The sequence below is a fragment of the Lithobates pipiens genome, unplaced genomic scaffold, assembly GCF_037356315.1.
Source record: "Lithobates pipiens isolate NorthernLeopardFrog02 unplaced genomic scaffold, aLitPip1_a1.2 Scaffold_3, whole genome shotgun sequence".
In the NCBI taxonomy this organism is placed as follows: Eukaryota; Metazoa; Chordata; class Amphibia; order Anura; family Ranidae; genus Lithobates; species Lithobates pipiens.
In genome coordinates, this window is record NW_027507790.1 from 82,714,495 (window position 1) to 82,741,132 (window position 26,638).

Genomic DNA, 26,638 nt, shown 5'->3' on the forward strand with positions numbered 1-26,638 from the left:
AGTGCCTCCACCTAGGTACACATTGCCGCTTAGTGGAACGATGTGGTCCCTCGTTACAGGGGACCCAGAAGCACAAATGGCTAATAATCCAGCCTAGGATCTTAATGGCAAGCACCACGCTCCTCTATCATAACAGCGATCATCCTCATCCAAACAGGGCCAGAGAAGAGAATCTGGCATAGTGTAAAACCTTACTATTTATTAAACTTGTAAAAAGTCAAATGTACACTTACAATCACGTTGAGTAAAAACAGCAGAAACAAAATCGTCGAGCCGGCCGGCTCTCGACAGCAGCCCATTCCCTTCTGGGACTCACGCAGCACGCAGTGACGTCAGCACGCCGCTCCTCTGACGTCACTGCGGGACTCACGCTGTGTGAGTCCCGGAAGAGAATGGGCTTCTGTCGAGAGTTGTTTCTGCTGTTTTTACTCAATGTGAATGTAAGTGTCCATTTGACTTTTTACAAGGTTTTACACTATGCCAGCTAGTTGACAATTCATTCCGTATTTATGTAATTTATTAACGTCACTTATGTTTTTGTTCACTATTACCACTTATCATCATCTGTGTATATTTTTATCATAGGATTGAGTTTTATTAATTAATTTGCAAATTTTTTGTGGTGTTTGTTAACTCATATTTGTAAACAATTTATGTTTCTTTATTCACATACTGCCATACAGGTTTTTACTAGTTTTAACATATATTTGTTTACGTCAACTGTTCGCCAGTGATAAGTGCACTTCACTCCAACTTCCCCGGTTGGTGTCCCATCAGTTATTTTAGCGCAGCTTTACTTGTTTTATTTCTGTTTTGGTGTCGTATAATGCATTTTAGTTGCAGCTTAGTCCTTTTAAAAAAATAGCACAGTTTTTCTTTTTAATATATATACATATCCTGCACTTCCGAGTAGGGGGGTACACATGCAGCTGCTGGTGGCTCGCTTCCGCTGTGGTTACACACAGTGGAAGCCGATGGGTGGGTGCTGGGTACTCGATGTCCTCCAGCTCCCGCCGATCATCAAGCAGAGAGGCAGAAATGCAATCTACCTATGTAAACAAGGGATGGAGTTTGTGTTTGCACAAACCAATCAACATATACACTTAATAGGATTTTTTTTTTTACCAAAAATATGTAGCAGAATATATGTTGGCCTAAATTTAAGAAGAAATTCGATTTTTTTCAATTTTTTTATTGAATGTGTTTTATAGCAGAAAGTAAATATATATATATATATATATATATATATATATATATATATATATATATATATATATATATATTTATTTATATATATATTTTTCAAAATTGTCAGTCTTTTTTTGTTTATAACACAAAAAATGAAAAATAAAAAAACACAAATGTGATCAAATACCACCAAAAGAAAGCTCTTTTTGTGGGTAAGGTCTCTTTCACACGGGCGGACCCATACACCGACATGTCCGTGTGAAAGGGCACTAAAAAAAAGAGATACTTTTTTTGGGTACAGTGTCACACAACCACACAATTATCAGTGTCGTATCGCAAAAAATGGCCTAGTCTCTAATAAGGCAAATTAGGCAGTCGCCTAAGGCCTCGTGACCACCTCATTTGCCTAAATGAAGAGCCGCCTCTACTGACAATGCTGCTGCAGCGGCGATGCACTCCAGCGAGCAGAGGGTTCATGTATATGAGCTTTGTGGAGAGAGAGGATGGAACCGTGGCTGTGTCTTGGGGAGGAGGCGGGACCAGCGCTGTTTTGACCGGGGGAGGAGAAGTGGAGGAAACTTATTCCAACAGCAGGAGCAAAATGATACAAATAAATATTCCCGCTGCTCTGGAGATGCAGATCGCTCCCCATCACCCACCTCTGGAATGCTGCTCTGATCAATCCCCCCACACCCGGAGGAGGCATCCAGCATCTGACTGGTAAGCAGAAGGGAAGAGGAGGATCCTGCTGGGGAGGAAACCTCGCCAGGGCTGTATGGAGCTGATGGAAGGGGGAGGTAGGAGAGAAGAGCTGATGAGGAGTCCGAGCCACCCCTCTCTGGGGCTGTCAATCAAGAAGGGGAGATTCGCGGCTCCAGATGCAGGGAGAGGCACAGCACAGCTACCATGTCACAACCCCTTCTCCAGTCAGCGATCACCAGCATGAGAGAGCGCCAGCTCCCATTCCAGCTCCTCCAGCATTCTTTAGCCACAGCCACTGGCCTTTATATCCACCCCTGCCCCATCCCCCCCACTCCCTTCCTCCTGGTTATCGGTGCCACAGTCAGGGCAGCTTAGTCCTGTGCTAGTGTGCCAAACTGTGATTGACAGCCCCTGACCGCTCCCTCCACCCTGCCCTTACCCCCACCTATGCAGAGCTCCACTGTGGTGTCGGGAGGTCCCAGCCCAGTCCAGTGCTGACCTCAGCCATGGTGGGCCGGGCACTCTGTATTCTGCGCTAGCACTGCCTGCTGATTGGCTTTTCCGCTGCTATCAACCTCACTGACACCAGGACCAAGATAGAGAGCACTGACACCAGAGCTGAGATAGAGAGCATTGACAGGAGAATTAAGATAGACATGGACACCAACACTTTAAAGCTGTTAATATGTGTAATTTATACAGTTTTTTTTTTTATTGCTTGAATTATTTCTCCCGTTATGAGCGTGAGTGGGGCCTCATGCCTAGGTTTTCCCTATGGCCTCACAAAGCCTAGAACCGCCTCTGGCCTGGTCATAAATGGGTATCACAAAAAATGGCCTGGTCTTGAAGGGGTAAATCTTCCAGAGGTCAAGTGGTTAAAGTCTAAAAGGACCAAGTATATATTACATTATAGCAATGAGAAGAACAATCTGTACAGTAATTCAAAGCAGTGGATAATATTAACACTGTAAGATAGACAGCTTTATTTTTATAACTACCTTCTTTTCAACCAGTAAGGGTTAAACTTTACTACCACTGGCAATACACATGTATTTCTATTTTTTCAGGAAAACCCATACTTAACAGCATATCTGGGAAATGAAAAAATTACCCAATGCACTTATTTTGCTCATCTGTTTCTGTGCAGTCTTGTGTCAAATTTTGCTATGGGATTATTTTAAACAAGAAGTATATTTCCTGGGAAACTATAATGCAAAGCTGGTCATAAAACATATATTTGTGTTTCTAAATACAGATCTATTGTGCTGATTATAATATTCTCCCTGCAAGTCAGTCAATTTGGGAACTCCTTTTGTGCAATTTCAGCAAAAAGTGTGTTTATATTACCTCTAGAACAGACGCATGGAGGATTCAGAAGTAAACATTTTTGCAATTCTAGTTTTATATGTAGGAGACCTTGGGGAGTGAAATAGTAAAACAATACTGGGGTTACTATTTAGGATTACTAATTCCAAGAACAAAGATGTAATACACAGTAAAACCTTGGATTGCAAGCATAATTCGTTCCAGAAACATGCTTGTAATCCAAAGCACTTGTATATCAAAGCAAATTTCCCCATAAGAAATAATGGAAACTCAAATGATTCATTCCACAACCATTTATTCATAAATCCTTTCATTTCTAGTCCTTATAAAAAGATTATAACAATGTGATGGGTTGTGTAACCATAAACTGTCCATTTACAAATGGAAACCTCCACAAGGGGATTAGAAGTAAAATCCAGCAGGAGCTATAAAGTATAAAAGTGAAGAAAGGCACCTCTAAGTGTAGCAATATGGTTACATTTAATGATTTTCTTCTGGGTCAGGGTTGAGTGATGACTTACAGGCAGCATCACTGAGACCTCCCACTTCTTTCCAGAAAGTTCTACTGAATACCTGGTATAGTAACTGTGCAAATAATGCAAAATAAAATTTGCAAATTTGCAAATGATCTGAGTGATTATTACAACAACCGGATATGCTGTTGCTAGAATGCAGATTGGTACCAATCCAACCCGTGTTTATGGTATATTCCTCCTGTGCAAAAACCACAATGCTAAAACCAATTATCTGCTGTGATAATAATCATATATAACAACAGGCATAAAACATATATAATGTCCTATGATAAGAAAGTGCTGGTGCACTGAAAAGTCCCAATAACATGAAATAATTAAATTAAATAAAAATAAAATGACAGGTGCTCTTCTCAAACGCTTTTCAGTGCATCTTAAAAGGTGCCCCATAAGAAATGCACTCACCGGAATCATTCACCCCACCCCAAGGGGGTATTATGCTTTCACAGTATTTGCCACTGTGCAGCACACTGGAAAAACAGGATTTTTAAAACAGCTTACCTATAAAATTATTTTCTTTGATGTACATCAGGACATAGAGCCATAGTACTTACTATGTGGGTTATAGGGCCACTGATAGGTGATGGACACTGGCATGCCCTAAGGCAAAAAGTGTCCTCCCTATATAACCCCTCCCACTACTGGGAGTCCTCAGTTTTGTAGCCAAGTGATACAAGTGTATAGCAAGAAGGGAGGGACCTCTGTGTCCCCTGATTTACATCAAAGAAAATGATTTTACAGGTAAGCTGTTTTAAAAATCCTGTTTTCTTTTCTTACATCAGGAGACACAGAGCCATAGTACTTACTATGTGGGATGTCCCATAGCAATGGCAACTGAAGGGAGGGAGAAACAACAATAAAAAGGAGGCCAGATGACTCATACTGCAGCCTGCAGTACACTGCGCCCAAAGGCAATTTCCTCATGACCTTTAACATTGATTTGATAAAATCTGGTAAACGTATGAACTGAAGACCAAGTTGCGGCCTGATGATGCACTGCCCAAGAGGCACTAATCGTCCTGGTTGCGTGTGCTTTAACATGAAAAGGAGGAATTTTCTTCTTTAAACCATAAGCCTGAATAATGACTTGACAAATACATTTGGAAATAGTAGATTTTGATACTACCAGTCCCCTTTTTGGACCTTCTGGCAGTACAAATAAAACATCTGTTTTGCGAATCTGAGTGGTCGCCTTCAAATACACTCTGACCGCTCTTACTACATCAAGGGAATGTAGTGCCTTCTCTTCCCTAGACTGAGGCTCTGGGAAGAAAGAAGGAAGAACAAGATCTTGGTTTAAGTGAAATCATTAGTTTAAAGGAAATCAGGATGATGACATAAAACTACCTTATGCATGATCAAATATGGCTCTTTACAAGACAGAGCCGCTAGTTCCGATACTCTTCTAGCAGAAGAAAGGGCAACCAGAAAGATTATCTTTCTAGTCAAAAGAACCAAGGGAATTTCTCATAAAGGTTTAAAAGGCTGATTCTGCAAAGCTAATAAGACCAAGTTTAAATCCCAAGGATTTAGAGGTGCCTTGATAGGGGGATTGATCCATGTTACCCCCTGTATAAAGCTACGCACCAGAAAGTGGGAAGCAAGAGCCCCTTGAAAAAATACTGACAAGGCCGAGATCTGGCCCTTGATAGTACTCAATGCCAGCTTAATTTCTAATCCCATTTGCAGGAAATCAAGGATCCTACCTATGACATATTTCCTGGGGTGCCAACCCCTGGATCCACACCAAGAAACATATGCCTTCCAGACTCTATAGTAAATGATTCTGGAAGCCAGATTCCTGGCATTAATCAAGGTAGACACTACCGAAGGAGACAACCCACAATCCTTTAGAATGTGGGTCTCAATAGCCAATCAATAAAACCAATAAATTTAGCTTCTGTAAGGTAGGATGGAATATGGGACCTTGTGCGAGAAGGTCTGGCCATAATGGCAGAGTCCAAGGGACTCCCACCGCCATCTTTATGATCTCGGCAAACCAAGATCTTCTGGGCCACGCTGGGACCACCAGAATTACCTCCTTTCATTCCTGCTTCATCCTGCGAAGAAGACGTGGAAGTAGCAGAACTGGAGGAAACGCATAGATCAGTGAAAACTGATCCCATGGGAAGACTAATGCATCTGTTCCGCATGCTAGCGGATCCCTTTTTCTCGACACAAAGTTGTCGACCTTGTTGTTGAATCTGGACGTGAACAGGTCCACGTCCGGAGTACCCCATCTCTGACATATTGCTAGGAAGATGTTGGGATGAAGAGACCATTCGCCCGGAAAGAATTGTTGGCGACTCATTAGTCCGCCTGCTACTTTTCTATTTCCGGAATTAATATTGCCGACAGGCAAGGAATGTTGTGTTCTGCCCAAGCTAGAACATGATTGACCTCTTTTTGGGCTGCACGACTTCTCATGCCCCCCTGGTGATTGATGTAAGCCACAGCCGTGGCATTGACGGACTGAATCCTGACAGGACAATCCCTTAGTCTGACCGTCCAAGACTTTAGGGCCAGACAAACTGCAGAATCTCCATAATGTTGATAGGCAAGATCCTCTCCAACTTGGACCACCTCCCTTGGACAGAATCTTCTTCCAGGACTGCTCCCCAGCCTAGAAGGCTGGCATCTGTTGTCACCACTTTCCAGGAGACTGGTAGAAACGATTTTCTCTTTTGGAGGTTGCTGGATACCAACCACCAATTTAGGCTCTGATGCACATCGGGAGCCAAGCGTATTAGAAAATCCAAGGCCTGAACCTTTTTGTTCCAGGCCAACAGGATGGGGCTTTGAAGCAGTCTTGATTGAAACTGTGCGTAAGGGACGGCCTCAAAGGAGGCCATCATTTTCCGCTACAATCTCATGAATAATCTAATGGAAGGATTTCTCTTTGCTTTGATGAGTTGAATCAGTCCTAAAATGGAACCGATTCTTGTCTGGGGTAAAAATACCTTTTTCTGTATGGTATCTATGACCAGTTCCAAGTACTGCATTCTCCTTGATGGTTTCAAGGAGGATTTTTCTAGGTTGAGAATCCAACCTAGAGATTCCAGGTAGTTTACAACTGTGACCAGTCTCTGGTTTAGACTTGAAACTGAATGACCTATTAAAAGTATATTGTCTAAATAGGCTAGGACCGTTATGCCTTGAGCCCTTAATCTGGCTAAAGGAGGTCCAGAAATTTTGAGAACACCGTGGTGCTGTGGCTAGAATGAATGGCAGGGCCACAAACTGAAAATAATGATTTTCTATTTTGAAGCGCAGAAATTTCTGGTGAGTGGGAAATATTAGCACGTGGACATATGCATCTTTGATATCGATTAAAGAAGCCAAAAACTCCCCTCCTTGCAGGATGGAAACAATCGATCGGATCAGATGTTTAAGTGCCGATTCAGATCTTTCAGATCTAGAATGGGTCTTGCTTGGTTTTGGAACCGTGAAAAGGTTTGAATAAAAACCTTTGCCCTGTTCCACTAAAGGGACCTCTGATATCACCGACTGGGATAATAGATGAACCACAGCTAGAAGGAGAGACTTATTTTTCTCTGGGTCCTTGGGAACATTTGACCTTAGAAAGTGAGGAGACGGAAACTCTCGGAACTCACCTTCCCCCCACCCGAGTGAGCGGGGGCGCCCCTTCATAAGGAGGTTTTAGCATTCTGTTTTGTGGGCTTTCTGCCCCAAGATCTCTTCTGGCCTTGGTGCTGCCCTTGGGGTCTTCCCCTTTAACCTGACGGTTGAGGCCATCGAGACTGCCTAGAGACTGATGCCCCTGGTACAGGTGAGGCAGCACGTTTAAAGGAAAAATGTTTGAACCTCTTCTTTACTGGTAAAAGAGAGCTTTTCCCATTAGAGATTCTTTTGATGTATTTATCCAGATCGTCTCCAAATAACCATTCCCCATGAAAAGGGAAACTAGCTAAAAGCTTTTTACACCGTGCTTCAGCTGACCAATTTTTCAGCCATAGAACTCTGCAAGAATGCACTAGTCCAAGCATAAGCCGTGAGGCTTGAATAATAGAATCTTTCATGGCATCTACTGTGAAACACAGTGCATCTGATACACCAGCCCATTGCTGAGCCTGCTGATCAGGCAGAATTTTAAGTATCTCCTCAAACTGTTCCTTAATGGACTGGGATACACCAATTGTGCCAAGAACCGGCTGCGCTACTGAACTTGCCAAAGACATATGGCTTTTAGAAAGAAGTTCCAACTTTTTATCTTTTTATCTGTTGGATCCTTTAATATTAACGCATTATCCACCGGACATGTGAGATTCTTGTTCACTGAGGGGATTGCAGCATCAATCGCTGGAACCCCCCATTTTTTATAGAAATCCTCTTCCATAGGATAAAGTGTGGAGAATCTCTTAGGAGGATAATATTGTTTATCCAGATGTTCCCATTCAGCATACATAAGCTTCTTTAGCCATGCATGAATAGGAAAGTGTGAGAAACCATGAATCAGACTGAGACAGAAGTACAATTAAATCACACTTGTTTATTAATAAAAATAAAAAAGGTAAATAGAAAAAGCGTAGTTAAGCATAGCCAGAGTCCAGTAACCAGATTGGGTAGTCAGCCAGTCCAAAGTTCAATAACCAGATCGGGTAATAAGTCAGGGATCCAAGTAGAGCAACTGCAAGCAGGATAAGGAGCCAGGAGGGATGTCAGCAAGCCAGTCTTGAAACAAACCGCAGGATATGGTTTCTTGTGATGTGACCAACGCAAAGGCAGAGGTGGAAGTGAGCTGGAAGGCTTTAAGTAGGCAGGTCAGACGAGCATCATCGGGAACAGCTGGTAACTGTGGAGAGAGAAGAGAGCTGGCAATTAGCCAACAGCTGAGCGGCCAGCCCAGAGAAGGAAGGACTAAGCCAGCCCTGACAGTACCCCCTCCTCAATGACCCTTCTCCCTCAGAGGGCCACCGGACTTGAGGGGAAACCATCTATGGAACTCGCGGAGGAGGACAGGGGCATGTACGTCAGAAGATGAAACCCAGGAGCCTTCCTCTGGACCGTACCCCTTCCAATGCACCAAGTACTGTATGTGCCCACGGAACCTACGGGAGTCAACAATGGATTGTACCTCATACTCCTCATGGTTCTCAACCTGATTAGGGTGACGACATGGCACTGAGGTGGTAAACCGGTTACAGACCAACGGTTTCAATAAGGAGGCATGAAACACATTTGAGATGCTCATACTAGGAGGAAGGTCCAACGCGTAAGCCACTGGGTTAATCCTGTGAAGGATACGGAAAGGCCCAATAAACCGAGGTGCAAACTTCAGTGAGGGAACACAAAGCCGGAGGTTGCGAGATGACAGCCAGACCCTGTCCCCAACCTGGTAGGAAGGCGCAGGCAGGCGTCTGCGGTCAGCATGGGGTCTGTACCTATAATTAGCATGACGCGAAGCCTCCTGGACTTGTACCTAAGTGGAATGAAGACCACAGAGATGCTCCTCTAACGCAGGAATACTCTGCGGAACAAATGAGTAAGGCAACATGGAAGGTTGGAAACCATAATTCGCCATAAATGGTAGTCTAAAATCTTTCGATACCATGTTTGTTATACATCGCATATTTTCCACTTAATGAGTGAAAATTAAACATTTGACATGGCATATTACATCCTTACTTTCTTTTTATGTTGTAGAATAAAAATTCTATTACCAGTGTGAAAGTGAGAAGTCGGTGAGTTTAGTAGGGTTACACCTTCTTCTGGGGTTGTCAGCTGTTGATTTTGGTACCTTTCAGGCTGCAATGACAAAATAATAATTCAATTCAAAGCACTTTTATAAGCCAGGGCAGATTCATCAACATTATGATGTCTAACTGAAGAAAAGATTATCTGCACACCCCTATTGTTTAAAGGAGGGAAAGGTTAGAGATGAATTGCTGCTCCTTTATATGGAGATTTCTCTTCGCTTGTCATAGTGATCCTTGTCATAGGAGAGAAGAAATGAAGGGAAATTTCTCCAGCAGTGACAGTATTTGTAGCTCCTGGCCTTTATTTATTTATAGAAAAAAAAATTAAAAAAAGTGTAGTTCTTCTTTAACCACTTCAGCCCCGGACCAATAAACACCCTAAGGACCAGAGGTCTTTTTACAATTTCGCACTGCGCTGCTTTAACTGGTAATTGCGCGGTCATGCAATATTGCACCCAAACAAAATTTGCGTCCTTTTCGTCCCACAAATAGAGCTTTCTTTTGATGCTATTTGATTGCCTCTGCGATTTTAATTTTTTGCGATATAAATGGAAAAAGACCGAAAATTTTGAGAAAAAATGATATTTTCTACTTTTTGTTATAAGAAAAATCAAATAAACTCAATTTTAGTCATACATTTAGGGCAAAATTTATTCAGCCACATGTCTTTAGTAAAGAAAAATGTCAATAAGCGTATATTTATTGGTTTGCGCAAAAGTTATAGCGTCTACAAACTAGAGTACATTTTCTGGAATTTACACAGCTTTTAATTTACGACTGCCTATCTAATTTCTTGAGGTGCTAAAATGGCAGGGCAGTATAAACCCCCCCCCAAATGACGCCATTTTGGAAAGTAGAGACCCCAAGGAAGTTGTGGAGAGGCATATTGAGCACATTGAATATTTTTTTTTTTTGTCCCAAGTGATTGAATAATGACACACAAAAAAAAAAAGTTTACAAAAAGTTGTCACTAAATGATATATTGCTCACACATGCCATAGTTATATGTGGAATTGCACCCCAAAATATATTCTGCTGCTTCTCCTGAGTATAGGGATACCACATATGTGGGACTTTTTGGGAGTCTAGCCGCGTACGGGACCCCGAAAACCAATCACTGCCTTCAGGATTTCTAAGGGTGCAAATTTTTGATTTCACTCCTCACTACCTATCACAGTTTCGAAGGCCATAAAATGCCAAAATAATACAAAACCCCCCCAAATTACCCCATTTTGGAAAGTAGACACCCCAAGCTATTTACTGAGAGGCATGTTGAGTCCATGAAATATTTTATATTTTGCCACAAGTTGCAGGAATTTCAAAAAAAATTTTTTTTTGCACAAAGTTGTCACTAAATGATATATTGCTCACACATGCTATGGGCATAAGTCAAGTTACACCCCAAAATAAATTCTACTGCTTCTCCCGAGTATGGGGATACCACATGTGGGGGACTTTTTGGGAGCCTAGCCACGTACGGGACCCCGAAAACCAAGCACTGCCTTCCGGATTTAAATATAAAATGCTACCAAAAAAAAAACAGCGATCGCAGGGATCAGGCCTGACTCTGCGATCGCTGCAGTTATGTGTTTAGTGTTTTGTAAGTGACAGTGATCGATCGATACTGCACTTGGGTGGGCTGGGCGGAGGGGCAAAACGCAGGTGCCAGCAGGTATCTGGGCTGATCCCGCTAACAATGCGTTTTTTTGGAACCTTAAACTGCTGGGGACGCTAGTATAGATCTGATCAGATATTGATCTGTTCACATTCTATACCACTACGGGAGGTTTATGCTTTGCGTGTGGGTGTTAGCGGTACTGGCACTAACCTAGCGCTGCCTGGGTCGACGCAGACCCTGACCCTAAAACCTAATTGATATCACCCGCCGGGTGATCAGGGGGTTAAACCTTTATTGGGTAATAAATGGTGGGTGCCCTGATGCTATAAAAAGCAAACTAACCAGAGTCACCCGTAACACTTATACGGTGATCACTGGTGAAAGGGTTAACTAGGGGCAATCAGGGGGTTCAAATTTTTATTAGGTAGTATATGGGGGTCCCTGGGCGCTATATAAAAACCTGAAAGGGAACCTAAATAACTAACTGGCTAACCAGCGTCACCAGTGACACTTATACTGTGATCGCTGGTGAAAGGGTTAACTAGGGTCAATCAGAGGGTTAAAACCATTATTGGGTAGTATATGGGGGTACCTAGTGCTATAAAAACCTGGCGGTGAACCTAAAAAAATAACTAGCTACCTAGCGACACTAGTGACACTAATGCAGCGATCAGAAAAACGATTGCTTAGTGACACTGGCAAAAGGGGGTGAAAGGGTTAACTAGGGGCAATCAGGGGGTTAAAACCATTATTGGGTAGTATATCGGGGTACCTAGCGCTATAAAAACCTGGCGGTGAACCTAAAAAAAAAACGAGCTACCTAGCGACACTAGCGACACTAATGCAGCGATCAGAAAAATTATCGCTTAGTGACACTGGCAAAAGGGGGTGAAAGGGTTAACTAGGGGCAATCAGGGGGTTAAAACCATTATTGGGTAGTATATCGGGGTACCTACGCTATAAAAACCTGGCGGTGAACCTAAAAAAATAACTAGCTACCTAGCGACAATAGCGACACTAATGCAGCGATCAGAAAAATGATCGCTTAGTGACACTGGCAAAAGGGGGTGAAAGGGTTAACTCTAGGGGCAATCAGGGGGTTAAACCTTTAATGGGGGGTGATAGGGGGCTACCCTGGACCTAACACTAACTGCCCTGACAGTTTTTACTTTTACAACTGACACTGAATGCAGTGATCAGTAAATAAATGATCACTGCAATCAGTGACACTGTGACTGAGGGGGAGGGGGGATCGGGGGGGGTTTGTGTGCCTGTGTGTACCTACATGTCAGTGTAGTGTTGGTGCACACTTACTTTCTGTCTTCTCCTCGTAGTCCGGTCAAAAAGACCGCCCCGAGGAGAATGACATCACTTCCTCCTTCCTGTGTATACAATACACAGTGGGAGGAAGCTTCTCATTGGCCAGGAGCGATCGAGAGGGGATGGCCAGAAACCAATGGCCATCCCCTCATCACGGGTCGCTCCTGCAGCGAACCGGACCGCCGTATCCAGTGGGAGGGGGTCCGATCGGACCCCCCACCCCCCCGCTGGAAGGCAGGCACGTACATGTACGTGCTTGTGCCTGCCTGTGCCATTGTAATGACGTACATTGGCAATACGGCGGTCCTTAAGTGGTTAAACCATACTGCATGCTTTAACTAGGCTAAGTATGGCCAACTGCAGGACTTAGACAGCCAATTGACTGTCACCATTTTAGTGTACCAAATGTCTTGAATTTGGTGACTTTAGAGCTTTCCACGGTATTTGCCAAATCAACATGGGTTTACATTAACACTATACATATTTTTACTAATACTTTTGCTTTTCTTAGCCTAGTCAGACATTTGTTTGCATTGACATATTTCACCAGAGAAGGTAAAGCCAATTGTATAATGGCCACATCTAGCAATGTCTGCAGCCAATCAGGTCTATTGTTCCTCAGCATTATGTATATTTTGTCAGCCCTTCCAAAAATATGGATGCCCAATAATGGTTCATCATGCAGTTCACATGTTGTGTGCTCAGTTTTATCCTCCGAAAGAAAGCTGTTTTGATTGCTGAACTGCTGTTTAAAGAAGCATAACCTCCCAAGGCAACATTCACATGACTGAAACACAGATACTTGTTTAGTTGATAGGTGATATGGCATATTTATTATCAGCAACAGTAATACTTGAGACGTAATAGTCATTTGTAGTCAGAGTCTTCACTTGTAAATGTGATACCCTAACTAATAAGACCTGAGGTGTGCCTTGGCCTAGCCGGTCAGTAAGCCTGATAGATGCTTGAAAGTGCTGGTGAATAAAGGCCAATACACTGTGGCAATAAGCATCGAAGCCAAAGTAAGGAACCCGAGAAATCAACAATAACATCCACCCATAACAACCAGAGCTCCTCAACGGAGGAGTTGCAACCTTAAACACCCGCCTGCAAAACCTTGCGGCCGAAGCAAGCATCCGAAGATGCGCTCACATCAACCTTGTAAAATTTAGTGAAAGTGTGAACGGACGACCAGATCGCCACCTTACACACCTGAGAAACAGACGCTTGATGTCGGAAAGCCCAAGAGGCACCAATTGCCCTGTTAGAATGCGCCGTAACAGGAAAGGGAGGCGCCCGTCCCCTTATGGCATAATTCTGAACTACAATCTGTCTGATCACCCGAGAGATGGTTGTCGATGAGACCGCCAGTCCCTTCTTCGGACCAGCCACCAATACAAACAGCATGTCTGACCTCCAAAAAGGAGCCGTAGAAGACAGATACACCCGCAGAGCCCGGATCACGTCCAAGGAATGCAAAGCCACCTCCAGGACATAAGGACGGAAGCACAATGTCCTCATTTAGATGAAAGACCAAAAACACTTTTGGAAGAAACGAAGGCTGTGGACGCAGCCCCAACTTATCCTTGTGGAGGATCAAGTAGGGAGACTTGCAAGACAAGGCCGCCAACTCAGAAACCCTCCTGGCAGATGTAATGACCACTAGAAAGACTACTTTCTGAGAGAGTGTCAATAAGGGAATCTCCCTAATGTTTTCAAATGGCGGTTTCTGAAGCACCGAGAGCACCAGCGGTGGTCGAACCAGAGGGGCCACATGACGAACCCCCTGAACAAACGTACTGACCAATGAATGAGTCGCCAAGGAACGCTGAAAAAAAAACAGCCAAAGCTGATATCTGTCCCTTAATGGTGCTTAATGCAATTTTCTGATCCACTCCTCGCTGCAAAAACAGCAGGATCCTGGAAACGGAATATGTATGTGGACACCACCCCATCTCCTCACACATGGAGATGTAGGCCTTCCACGTACAATGATAAATCTTCTGAGAAGATGACTTCCATGCCCTCAACATAGTGGATATTACCGAATCCGACAGACCTCAGTCCCTTAGCACCTGGCTTTCAACAGCCATGCCGTTAAAGCAAGTGACGTTAAAGCAGGATGAAGTATCGGACCTTGCGACAGAAGGTCCTCTCGCATCGGCAGTCGCCAAGGAACATCCGCCACCATTCATACTAAGTCGGCGTACCATGGACGCCGAGGCCAATTTGGGGCAATCAGAATCACCAGAATCCCCTAGGCCTCTACTCTGCGAAGCAGACGTGGTAGAAGTTTGAGTAGGGGGAAGGCATAAATCAGCCGATTATGCCCCCATGGAGCCACCAACGCATCTGCCACATTCAGCCAAGGATCCTTTGACCTGGCCACAAACCTCTGTACCTTCCGATTGAGTCGAGAAGCCAGGAGATCCACATCTAGTGTGCCCCACCTTAGGAGGAGGAGGAGCCGAAAAATACATCCAGATGTAGCGACCATTCCCCTTGGTCCAGCATCTGACGACTTAGGTATTCCGCTTGCCAGTTTTCTACTCTCATAATGTACATGGCCGACAGAGCCAGCATGCGCTGCTCTGCCCACTGCAGGATGTGAGCTACCTCCAGTGCTGCAGCAGAGCTCCTTGTTCCCCCTTGATGGTTGACATACGCCACCGCCGTGGCGTTGTCCGTCTGGATCCTGACTGGACGCCCCTGCGAGCATGTGGACAGGCACCGCCTGATTGCCCAAAGTTCCAGCGCGTTGATCGGCAGGCGGGATTTTTCCTGGGTCCACCGACCCTGGGCTGACTGTACGCCCCAAACTCCCCTCCAAGCGGTCAGGCTGGTGTCCGTTGTGATCACCGTCCAATGAAGAGGAAGGAACGACTTCCCGGACCGAAGGCCCGGCGACCTTAGCCACCAGAGCAGGGAATCCCTGACTAGCTGGCTCACCCAAATTTGACAATCCAGGGACAACGGAGATTTGTCCCATTTGGACAGGAACTCCTTTTGCAAGACTTGAGTGTGGAATTGAGCATACGGTACGACCTTGAAAGTGGCTACCATGAGACCCAGGACTCGCATGCAAAAAGACAGTGACAACCACCTGCGGGACGCCTGTGCTGTTTCTCCTTATTTATCGACCACCAAAACCAAACCCATCATTTATTACTGAGATATCAAATCTTCTCACAACTTTCTGCACATCCTCTGCCGATGTTATAATTTTGGGCGATATGAACATCCATGTTGACACCCCTTTCTACCGTTTTGCAGCTGAATTTCTTCAACTACTGGATTGTTTTAACTTAAAGAAACTTGTTGGTGTCCCCATACATACCAGGGGGAATATCTTGGATCTGGTCATTACAAACTCTGCTCCTCTCGCCAACCTGCAGGTGTATGATCTAGGTGTGTCGGATCACAAGGCCATCTCTATGGATTTGCCATCCCCTTCTGGCCTTTGCAGGCCTAAGCGGAACATCTGTTTTAGAAACCTAAAAAACATAAACCCAGACCTTTTGGCAGCAGACTTTGAGCATCTTTCCACACATTTTTTATCAGCTGATGAAGCAGTGGATTATTACAACAGTCAACTTAGCAGCCTCTTGGACCTCCATGCCCCTGTTAAAACAAGAACAGTCACCTTCACCTGTTCAGCTCCCTGGTTTACAGATGAGCTTCGTAAGATGAAGGCAGCAGGGCGGGTCCTTGAGCGGCGCTTCAAAGCCTCTAGTCTCACTGTTCATAATCAAATTTACCGGGAGCACCAACAAAAATATGCACAGTCTCTTAAAGAGGCAAGGTCACAGTTTTACTCAAATGCCATCTGAAATAGCCCAGGAAATTCTAAGCAGCTTTTCTCCACTGTAAACTACCTTCTTAAACCAAAATCCCCTCCACTTACTGCCCTTACAGAAGAGCTGTGCAATAAATTTATGGATTTTTTCCACTTCAAAAATTGCACATATTCGTTCTGGTCCTCTCACCCAAATTGTTCCCCAAACACAGATCATTTCTCAACCTGTTTTCTTGAGGTGTCATCAGATGAGGTGCAGAACATCATCAGGAAGATGAAACCTTCCACCTGTTCCCTGGACCCTCTTCCAACCTCCCTGGTAAAAATGTATATTACTGTCCTAAGTCCCCTGATCATCACTGCTATAAATCATTCTCTCCAAGCTGGTCACATTCCCCCTGTTTTAAAAACCACTATTATCAGACCATTGCTTAAAAAACCTACTCTTGATCCGGAAGTCCCATCTAACTATAGGCCCATCTCAAATCTTTCCTTTATATCAAAAGTACTGGAGAAAGTAGTTGCCACACGTCTTCAGGACCACCTCAAATATAACAACCTCTTTGAAAAATTTCAGTCTGGTTTCTGGTTTCCTCTTTGCTCACAGCACAGAGACTGCCCTCTTTAGAGTTACAAACAACCTTCTCATATCATCTGATGCTGGCTTTCCCTCCCTCCTCATCCTCCCGGACCTTCGGCTGCATTCTATACTGTTGACCATGGCATTCTTTTAAATCATCTCCACTTCACAGCTGGACTCAATGACACAGCCCTCAGTTGGTTCAAATCATACCTCACAAACCGGACAGAGTATATTTCCCTGGGTCATTTTAAATCAAATCCACATACAGTTACTTGTGGTGTCCCCCAGTGGTCAGTTCTTGGCCCCATTCTTTTCATTCTCTACCTCACCCCCCTTGGCCAAATTATCAGCCACCATAAAATTTAATTCCACTGTTAAGCTGATGATACACAGCTATATGTAAATGCAACAGCTGCAACCCCATCTTTACAGTCATCTTTATCAGTACTCTCCACCTGTCTGGAGGTGGTAAAGGTATGGATGGAGCACAATTTTCTTCAATTAAACCGTTCCAAAACTGAAGTCGTTTTGATTGGCACTCCTCACCAGACCAAATCATCACCTATAACCAGCATTACTTTTTCTGGCTCTAACATTCCTCTCTCATCAGCAGTTACAAATATTGGTGTAAAAATGGATTCTCAACTCACTTTTGAAACCCATATAAATCATTTATGTAAGACTTCTTTCTACCATCTTTGTAACATTTCTAAACTCTGTCCTAGTCTTTCTTTTTCTGATGCTGAAAAACTACTTCTTGCCTTTGTCTCCTCCAGACTGGACTACTGTAACCCACTTCTCATTAGACATGTGCAGAGTAAAATATTTTGTTTCGGAATTTCGTTTTCGTCCGAAAAATTCATTTATTTACCGTATATACTCGAGTATAGGCCGACCCGAATATAAGCCGAGGCCCCCAATTTACCCCCAAAAAAACTGGCAAACTTATTGACTCGTGTATAAGCCGAGGGTGAGACATGCCTGTCCATCCCTGTGTGTGTGTCCGTCCATCCCTGTGTGTCCGTCCATCCCTGTGTGTCCGTCCATCCATCCCTGTGTGTGTGTGTGTCCATCCATCCATCCATCCCTGTGTGTGTGTGTCTCCATCCATCCATCCATCCATCCCTGTGTGTGTGTGTCTCCATCCATCCATCCCTGTGTGTGTGTGTCTCCATCCATGTGTGTGTGTGTGTGTGTGTGTGTGTGTGTGTGTGTGTGTGTGTGTCCAGCCTACCTGTGTCCCGAGCCTTTGTCCCGAGCCTCCGTCCCGTGCCTTGCCTCCTTGCCTCCGTCCCGTGCCGTGCCTTGCCGCCGTGCCTTGCCTCCGTCCCGTGTCGTGCCTTGCCTTGCCTCCGTCCCGTCCCGTCCCGTGCCGTGCCTTGCCTTGCCTCCGTCCCGTGCCCTCTTCGTCGGCGGCCATTGTAAAATTCAAAAGCCTCCGCCTTCGCCTGTGATAGGCGGAACACTGAATTTCCCAGCAGCCTGTGTTCCGCCTATCACGGACATCGTATCATCCTCGTCCGTAGTACGAGGATGATACGATGTTCGTGATAGGCGGAACACAGGCTGCTGGGAAATTCAGTGTTCCGCCTATCACAGGCGAAGGCGGAGCCGGAGGCGCGGCTTTTGAATGATAGAATGGCCGCTGTCTGTCTGCTCGACACGCTGATCGAGCGGGCAGCGATGACTCGAGTATAAGCCGAGGGGGGCACTTTCAGCCTCAAAAAAGAGGCTGAAAATCTCGGCTTATACTCGAGTATATACGGTAGTTTCTCCCGAAATTTGTTTTTATTTATTTTGTTTTCCGTTCAAAAATTGCATTAGTCTGAAAATCCACATGAATTACGGTTGAATCTGTCTTTGAAGGCTTATGGTGTAAAATAAAATGTCTGGCATCATTTCATTAACATGCTGTGCTGATACAAATCCCTTTGCCTACCGCTATTCCCTTTCTTTCACCCATGTTCCCAGCTGCATTGCGACTGATCCAAAGAATTGCAGCAGTGTCTAAAGTGTATAAAATGTCCCTTCTGCCTACAGGCATCAGATTATCAGTGGCCTCTCTAGAGGTTTTTCCATGCCGGTACTTAATAGTGATGTAGCTGAGCTGAATTGCTACAAAGAAATGCAGAGTAGATGTCCAGGCAGCAATTCTATAGCATACAGTAGCAGTGGGGTTATTTTCCCACCCTGGCCAGGCCCCACCATGCTTGGTAACCTGTTGCATGCAAGATAAGTTTTCCCCTGCCTGCAGCTACTCTACCCTTCCAATTACCGGTGCTTAGTGATAAGCTTTTGGCATTTTTCCTTGCCCAGCAACAGCTAGCCAGTTCCACCTAAACCATCCCCCTCCATCCCCCTTCTCCATGGGAGCGTCAGCACTTACCTTGATGACTGTGTGCTCCTCTCCGGTGTTCTCCGCACCTCTCCTGCGGTGTGCTCTACTCCTCTTACTTCCTGTTTCCTCTCTCGGGTTCAATGGGAGAGAGAAGACAGGAAGTGACATCTGAGTCAGATGTCAATCAAACTGCCCGGCTGTAGTAATACATACTACAGCGCCGGGTGGAAACTACTCAGCGCTTCAGAAAGCGCCCCAAGGCAGGCTAAACGCCCGCAAATGAAGCGCCACGTCTGCAATCTCATGATTGCATTGACGTGGTGGTTCCCATAGTGCACTGTGTCCGGCGCTCGAACACAGTGCACTTCCTTAAAGAACTTTTTTTTTTTTAAAGGAGCAGTTTTAAACTTTTTTCTTTTTTTTACATTTTTTTTTTGTGACTGCACAGAAGGGGGGGGGGGGGCGGTGCCCGGGCGCCCCCTATGGACGGGCCGCCACTGAGGGACTTAGTTCCAAATCAGGGACAAGACCCTCAAAATCAGGGGCACTTGGGAGCTATGGATTTATCTGCAGCCCTCTGTCCTATACAGCCATTCAAAGTGCACATTTTATACAGAATTTATGTGTGTAATCTGAGACCTGAGTGGAGGTAATGATCACAAAACCCATCTACACAGTCTCATAGGGAAACATGCACAGCTGAGGGTGTCAATCACCTGCTGAGTGCAGGATGTAGAGAGGGGCCATTTCCTTGGATTGCTTTGTGTCGGGGTAAACGATCACAAGTGACTCACGTGTACAGCAGAGGGAGGAAGGAAAAGCCAGAAAATACAACTAGTTGCTTTGGATTGAGGCAAGTACTAGAAGGATATGCTTGTTCATTTTTCATATCAAAGGTTTACAATCACTTTAAAGTGATAGGCAGTAAGAGATCTTTCTATGTCAATCCAACTTTTAGATCTGCAGTGGACTTATCCTGACTGCTAATCTTAAAATGCAGAATATTTTCTAAGGAGAAGAGGAAATAAATACTAACAGTTAACTAATACCGACAAATGTTTTCCATCATACAAGAAGCTCTATTGACAGACAAGAAACCCATGTAATATGGCACAGCTGTTGAAGTTACATATTTTAAAATAAATACTGGACTATGTAGGGCTGCATTACGCTAGACAAATATATAAAGACTGGAGTACCCGAGCCAAGTGAGACTAAGGCCCCTTTCACACTTGTGCTACTTGTCCTGCGACTTGGGACTGCAAAGTCACATGACAATTATACCCCATGATTTCCAATATGTACCATTCATATCTGCACTACTTTGGTGTGACTTTGATGCAACTTGAGGTCCGTAGACCTCAAGATTACACATGCATTGCATCAAATTCGCGAGACTTTCAGATCGCACAAGTGTGAAAGGGGCCTTAAGAAGTGATTTCCAAATCTAACTGAATCAGAAGGTCTACACAACAATTCTAAACTTCCAGATCAAGTGGGGAACAATAACAGCCTTTGATCGCAATTAGATAAACTTCATGACACGTTTCACAGGGAAATGGTTTATCTGTTCACTCTCAAAAAACACAAAATCAAATTAATATTTCCCGTTTCCTATACCGTATTACTTTTTTTAGTGTCCAGTTTCAGCAAATATTTACTCAGGTTTTACCATCAATTGCAGTACTCTATGGCTGTTATTTCTTGTACCATGCTGGTCACAATAGAACAATGAACCATAGCAACAGAGCTCTGGGAGAACTTTTATGAAAAGAAAAGGTCTCTTCAGGCGTAATAAAGGCAACAGTTTTTTGATGGATTACCAGCAGTTCTCTGTGTGGTATGTGGCTGAATTCACAAATATTGATTGCTTATATGACCCCCCCACGTGGCTTTCAGTTTATTATTATAGGTACAGACAAGAGTTACAAATACACTATACTTTCAAAAGTATTGTGCTGCCTGCCTTTACACACACACAAACTTTAATGGCATCCCAGATTTAGTCCGTAGGGTTCAATATTGAGTTGGTCCACCCTTTGCAACTATAACAGCCTAAACTCTTCTGGGAAGGCTGTCCGCAAGGTTTAGGAGTGTGTTTATTGGAACGTTTGCCTATTCTTCCTCAATCGCATTTTTGAGGTTAGACGCTGATGGACGAGAAGGCCTGGCTCGCAGTCTCCACTCTAATTCATCCCAAAGGTGTTCAATTGGGTTGAGGTCAGGACTCTGTGCAGGCCAGTCAAGTTCCTCCACCCCAAACTCCCTCATCCATGTCTTTATGGACCTTGCTTTGTACACTGGTGCGCAGTCATGTTGGAACAGGAAGGGGCAATCCTTCCTGGGAGCATGAAGTTGTCCAAACTGTCTTGGTATGCTGATGCCTTAAGAGTTCCCTTCACAGGGGCCAAGCCTAACCCCCAAATAACAACCCCACACCATAATCCCCTCTCCACCAAATGATTTGGACCAGTGCACAAAGCAAGATCCATAAAGAAATGAATGAACAAGTTTGGGGTGGAGGAACTTGACTGGGCTGCACAGCATCCTGACCTTAACCCACTATAACACCTTTAGGATGAATTAGAGCGGAGACTGCGAGCTAGGCCTTCTTGGCTAATATCAGTGCCTGACCTCACAAATTCTCTTCTGGAAAAAGCGTCAAACGTTCCCATAGACACACTCCTAAACCTTGTGGACAGCCTTCCCAGAAGAGTTGAAGTTGTTATAGCTGCAAAGTGTGGGCCAACTCAATATTGAACCCTAAGGACTAAGACTGGGATGCCATTAAATGTTCATGTGTGTGTAAAGGCAAGCATCCCAATACTTTTGGTAATATAGTGTATATATGAACCTACATATACAGCATACACACTGTATATACATATATATATTATATATATATATATATATATATATATATATATATATACACACACACACACACACACACACACACACATACATACATATATATATATATATATGTGTATATATATATATATATATATATATATACTCCCCTCGAAAAGAAAAACTGAAACAATAAACCACAACCAGCAGAAAATGTGCAGAGATTTCCATGTGAGTGCTATCTAGTGACCAAATGTAGTATTTTCTATTTTAAATCATTGGAAAACATTTGTTCAGCACAGAAAAGTAGGCTAACAACATTTGCTTTATTGGCACATTTGTACAGAAGGAAAACACATGCATTTTCACTGGGCAAATTGCTATGAAAATTTGTTTATAACTACACCCCTATGACCATGACAATTTCAACCACTTTTAATAGAAATAAAAAGCAAGAAAATGGATATAGAAACCTGACCTCTCCAAATTTTGAAGAATCTAAACTGCTAGTAGTAGGCTGCTTTTACAGTGTTTGGTCAGTTTTGTCATTAAAATGACTGAAAGTGGTTGAAATGGCCACATAATACCCTTGTATCTGGCCAGCATAAAATGTGGCTAAAATCCTTCATAGGGTAGGTATATAGCTCTATGGAAGAAGTAAAAACCAGGAGCACTCTGTTGAGAGACAAGAAGTGCATTTAACACTGCGCATTCTAATGTAGGTTACAATACTTTAAAAAGTATTCATACCCCTTGAAATTTTCCACATTTTGTCATGTTACAACCAAAAACGTAAATGTATTTTATGTGATAGACCAACACAAAGTGACACATAATTGTGAAGTGGAAGGAAAATGATAAATGGTTTTAAAATCTTTTTACAAATAAATATCTAAAAAGTGTGCCGTGCATTTGTATTCAGCCCCCTTTACTCTGATACCCTTAACTAAAATCTAATGGAACCAATTGTCTTTAAAAGTCACCAAATTAGTAAAAAGAGTCAGTAGTTTAATCTCAGCATAAATACAGCTGTTCTGTGAAGCCCTCAGAGGTTCGTTAGAAAAGTTAGGTTATAAAAAAAAATATCCCAAGCTTTGAACATCTCATGGAGCACTGTTCAATCCATCATCTGAAAATGGAAAGAGAATGGCACAACTGCAAACCTACCAAGACATGGGCACCCACCTAAACAGACAGGCCAGGCAAGGAGAGCATTAATCAGAGAAGCGCCCAAGAGGCCCATGGTAACCCTGGAGGAGCTGCAGAAATCCACAGCTGAGGTGGGAGAATCTGTTCACAGGACAACTATTAGTCGTGCACTCCACAAATGTGGCCTTTATGAAAGAGTGGCAAGAAGAAAGCCATTGTTGAAAGAAAGCCATAAGAAGTCATGTTTGCAGTTTGCGAGAAGCCATGTGGGGGACACAGTAAACATGTGGAAGAAGGTGCTCTGGTCAGATGAGACTGAAATAGAACTGCATTCTAGTGCCTTATTGGTGCGTTCTAGTGTGTTTTTGATGCGTTTTACAGCATTTCAGTATAGTGCAGGAAAAATGCAGCATGTTCTACTTCTTTTTCTGGAACTGGAACGCACTGGTGTAAACTATGCCACTGAAAACCATATAACCTACTTTCCATGCATTTTTGATGCAGTAAAAAAACACACTGGACTGCATGTGGTGTGAAGTAAAATGCTATGTGTGGCGGAGAACTAACACTGCACATCACACTGAACAGTCCATGTCCAAATATGGTGGTGGCAACATCATGTTGTGGGGATTTTTTCTTCAGCAGGGACAGGGAATGTGGTCAGAGTTGATGGGAAGATGGATGGAGCCAAATACAGGGCAATCTTAAGCCGCGTACACACGGGCGGACTGTCTGGCCTACTTAGTCCGCCGAAACACATTTCAGCGGACAGTCCACTCGTGTGTGGGCTTCAGCGGACTTTTTCAGCGTGCAGTCTGGCGGACTAAGTATTTCGGAATTTCTGTAATACAGTCCGTCGGACTCGCATTTCGGCGGACAATCCGCCCGTGTGTGTGCCAGTCCGTCGTACTTTTGAAATGAGCGGACTTTTCCCGCCCGGAGAAAAGTCCGCTCATTTCGAGCGGGTATCCAGGTAGGCAGGGCCCGCGACGGAGACGTCGCTGGCCCCGCCGCCTTATATGGACTTAAAGGGGAACCCCAACGCCAAAAAAAATCGGCGTGGGGGTCCCCCCCAAGTCCACAACAGACCCTTGTCCGAGCACGCTACCCGGCCGGCCAGGAAAGGGGGGCGAGCAAGCGCCCCCCCTCCTGAGCCGTACCAGGCCGCGTGCCCTCACCATGGGGGGTGCCTTGGGGAAGGGGGGCCGCGCGGCCCCCCCACCCCAAAGCACCTTGTCCCCATGTTGATGAGGACAAGGGCCTCTTCCCGACAACCCTGGCCGTTGGTTGTCGGGGTCTGCGGGCGGGGGGCTTATCGGAATCCGGGAGCCCCCTTTAATAAGGGGGCCCCCGGATACCGGCCCCCCACCCTATGTGAATGAGTATGGGGTACAATGTACCCCTACCCATTCACCTGTGAAAAAAAGTACAAAAAAAAACACAACACAGGGTTTAAATATTTTATTGCACAGCTCCGGGGGTCTTCCGTCTTCGGGGGTCTTCTCGCCGGACTCCTCCGCTATCTTCTTGTAGCTCTTTTGCTAGCGGAGGAGTCCGGCTTTCTTCCTCGCCGCCGGCCTCTTCTCCCGACTTCGGGGGTCTTGTCCCCCTCTTCGGTTCTTCTGCCTGGCCACCGCGCCTTCTTATAGCTCTTTTACAGGCGGTGGCCCGGTCTTCTGTCGCCGCCGCCGCCTTCCATTCTTCTTCTTCTTCTTCTTCTCCAGGAGATGTTGCCTCGACGATCTCTCCGGCCGGAATGCCAGGGACGCGCTCCGCTGCCACTTATATAGGGACAATGGGGCGGTGTCACATGGCTTTATGTCACATGGGTTGGTCACATGGTGACCCCGCCCCTTACGATGTCATAGTCCCCATGTGACATCAACCCATGTGACCAACCCATGTGACATAAAGCCATGTGACACCGCCCCATTGTCCCTATATAAGTGGCAGCGGAGCGCGTCCCTGGCATTCCGGCCGGAGAGATCATCGAGGCAACATCTCCTGGAGAAGAAGAAGAAGAAGAATGGAAGGCAGCGGCGACGGCGGCAACAGAAGACCGGGCCACCGCCTGTAAAAGAGCTATAAGAAGGCGCGGTGGCCCGGCAGAAGAACCGAAGAGGGGGACAAGACCCCCGAAGTCGGGAGAAGAGGCCGGCGGCGAGGAAGAAAGCCGGACTCCTCCGCTAGCAAAAGAGCTACAAGAAGATAGCGGAGGAGTCCGGCAAGAAGACCCCCGAAGACGGAAGACCCCCGGAGCTGTGCAATAAAATATTTTAACCCTGTGTTGTTTTTTTTTGTACTTTTTTTCACAGGTGAATGGGTAGGGGTACATTGTACCCCATACTCATTCACATAGGGTGGGGGGCCGGTATCCGGGGGCCCCCTTATTAAAGGGGGCTCCCGGATTCCGATAAGCCCCCCGCCCGCAGACCCCGACAACCAACGGCCAGGGTTGTCGGGAAGAGGCCCTTGTCCTCATCAACATGGGGACAGGGTGCTTTGGGGTGGGGGGGCCGCGCGGCCCCCCTTCCCCAAGGCACCCCCCCATGTTGAGGGCACGCGGCCTGGTACGGCCTGGTACGGCTCAGGAGGGGGGGCGCTCGCTCGTCCCCCTTTCCTGGCCGGCCGGGTAGCGTGCTCGGACAAGGGTCTGTTGTGGACTTGGGGGGGACCCCCACGCCGATTTTTTTCGGCGTTGGGGTTCCCCTTTAAGTCCATACCAGGCGACGGGGTCAGCAACGTCTCCTTCGCGGGCCCCGCCTACCTGGAGACGCGCTCGAAATGAGCGGACTTTCCTCCGCGTGTGTGGGCGAGTCCGTTCATTTCAAAAGTAGGGCGATAGTATGGCGGACTTAGTCTTAGTATTAGTCCGCTCAAAAAGTGCCGTGTGTGGGCAAGTCCGTTCATTCGAAAGTATGACGGACTGTCCGTCGGATTGTCTGACGGACTAAGTTGGCCAGACAGTCCGCCACGTGTGTACGCGGCTTTAGAAGAAAACCTAATAGAGTCTGCAAAAGACTTGAGACTGGGGCAGAGATTCACCTTCCAGCAGGACAACAACCAGTGGCAGCCGGTCCACAAGGGGCGCAGGTTTCCATCAGGTCTTTCACTCCCTCACAGGTACGTGACCACAACCCGAGTCCCCAATTGGTCAATTTTATATTGTCATTTGGGCGCAGAGCACACATTCATGTGTTAGAATGGCCCAGGCAAAGTCCAGACCTAAAGCCAATTGAGAATCTGTGGCAAGACTTCAAAATTGCTGTTCGCAGACACTCTGCATCCAATATGACAGAGCTTGACCTATTTTGCGAAGAAGAATGCGCAAAAATGTCAACCTAGATGTGCAAAGCTGGTAGAGACTCGAAGCTGTAATTGCAGTGAAAGGCGGTTCTACAAAGTATTGACTCAGGGGGGCTGAATACAAATGCACGCCACACTTTTCACATATTTGCAAAAAAAATTGAAAACCATTTATCATTTTCCTTTCACTTCACAATTATGTACCACTT

At 45.1% G+C, this 26,638-nt stretch overlaps 1 protein-coding gene across 1 annotated transcript in view; it reads right to left on the reverse strand.

Annotated features, from left to right (window-relative positions):
• LRRC43 (leucine rich repeat containing 43) overlaps positions 1 to 26,638 on the reverse strand; it is a 64,301-nt gene that overhangs the window by 12,586 nt on the left and 25,077 nt on the right. The window contains exon 7 of the mRNA XM_077461956.1: positions 9,431 to 9,515. Coding sequence (XP_077318082.1) covers positions 9,431 to 9,515 — 85 coding nt within the window. The remainder of the gene's footprint in view (positions 1 to 9,430; positions 9,516 to 26,638) is intronic.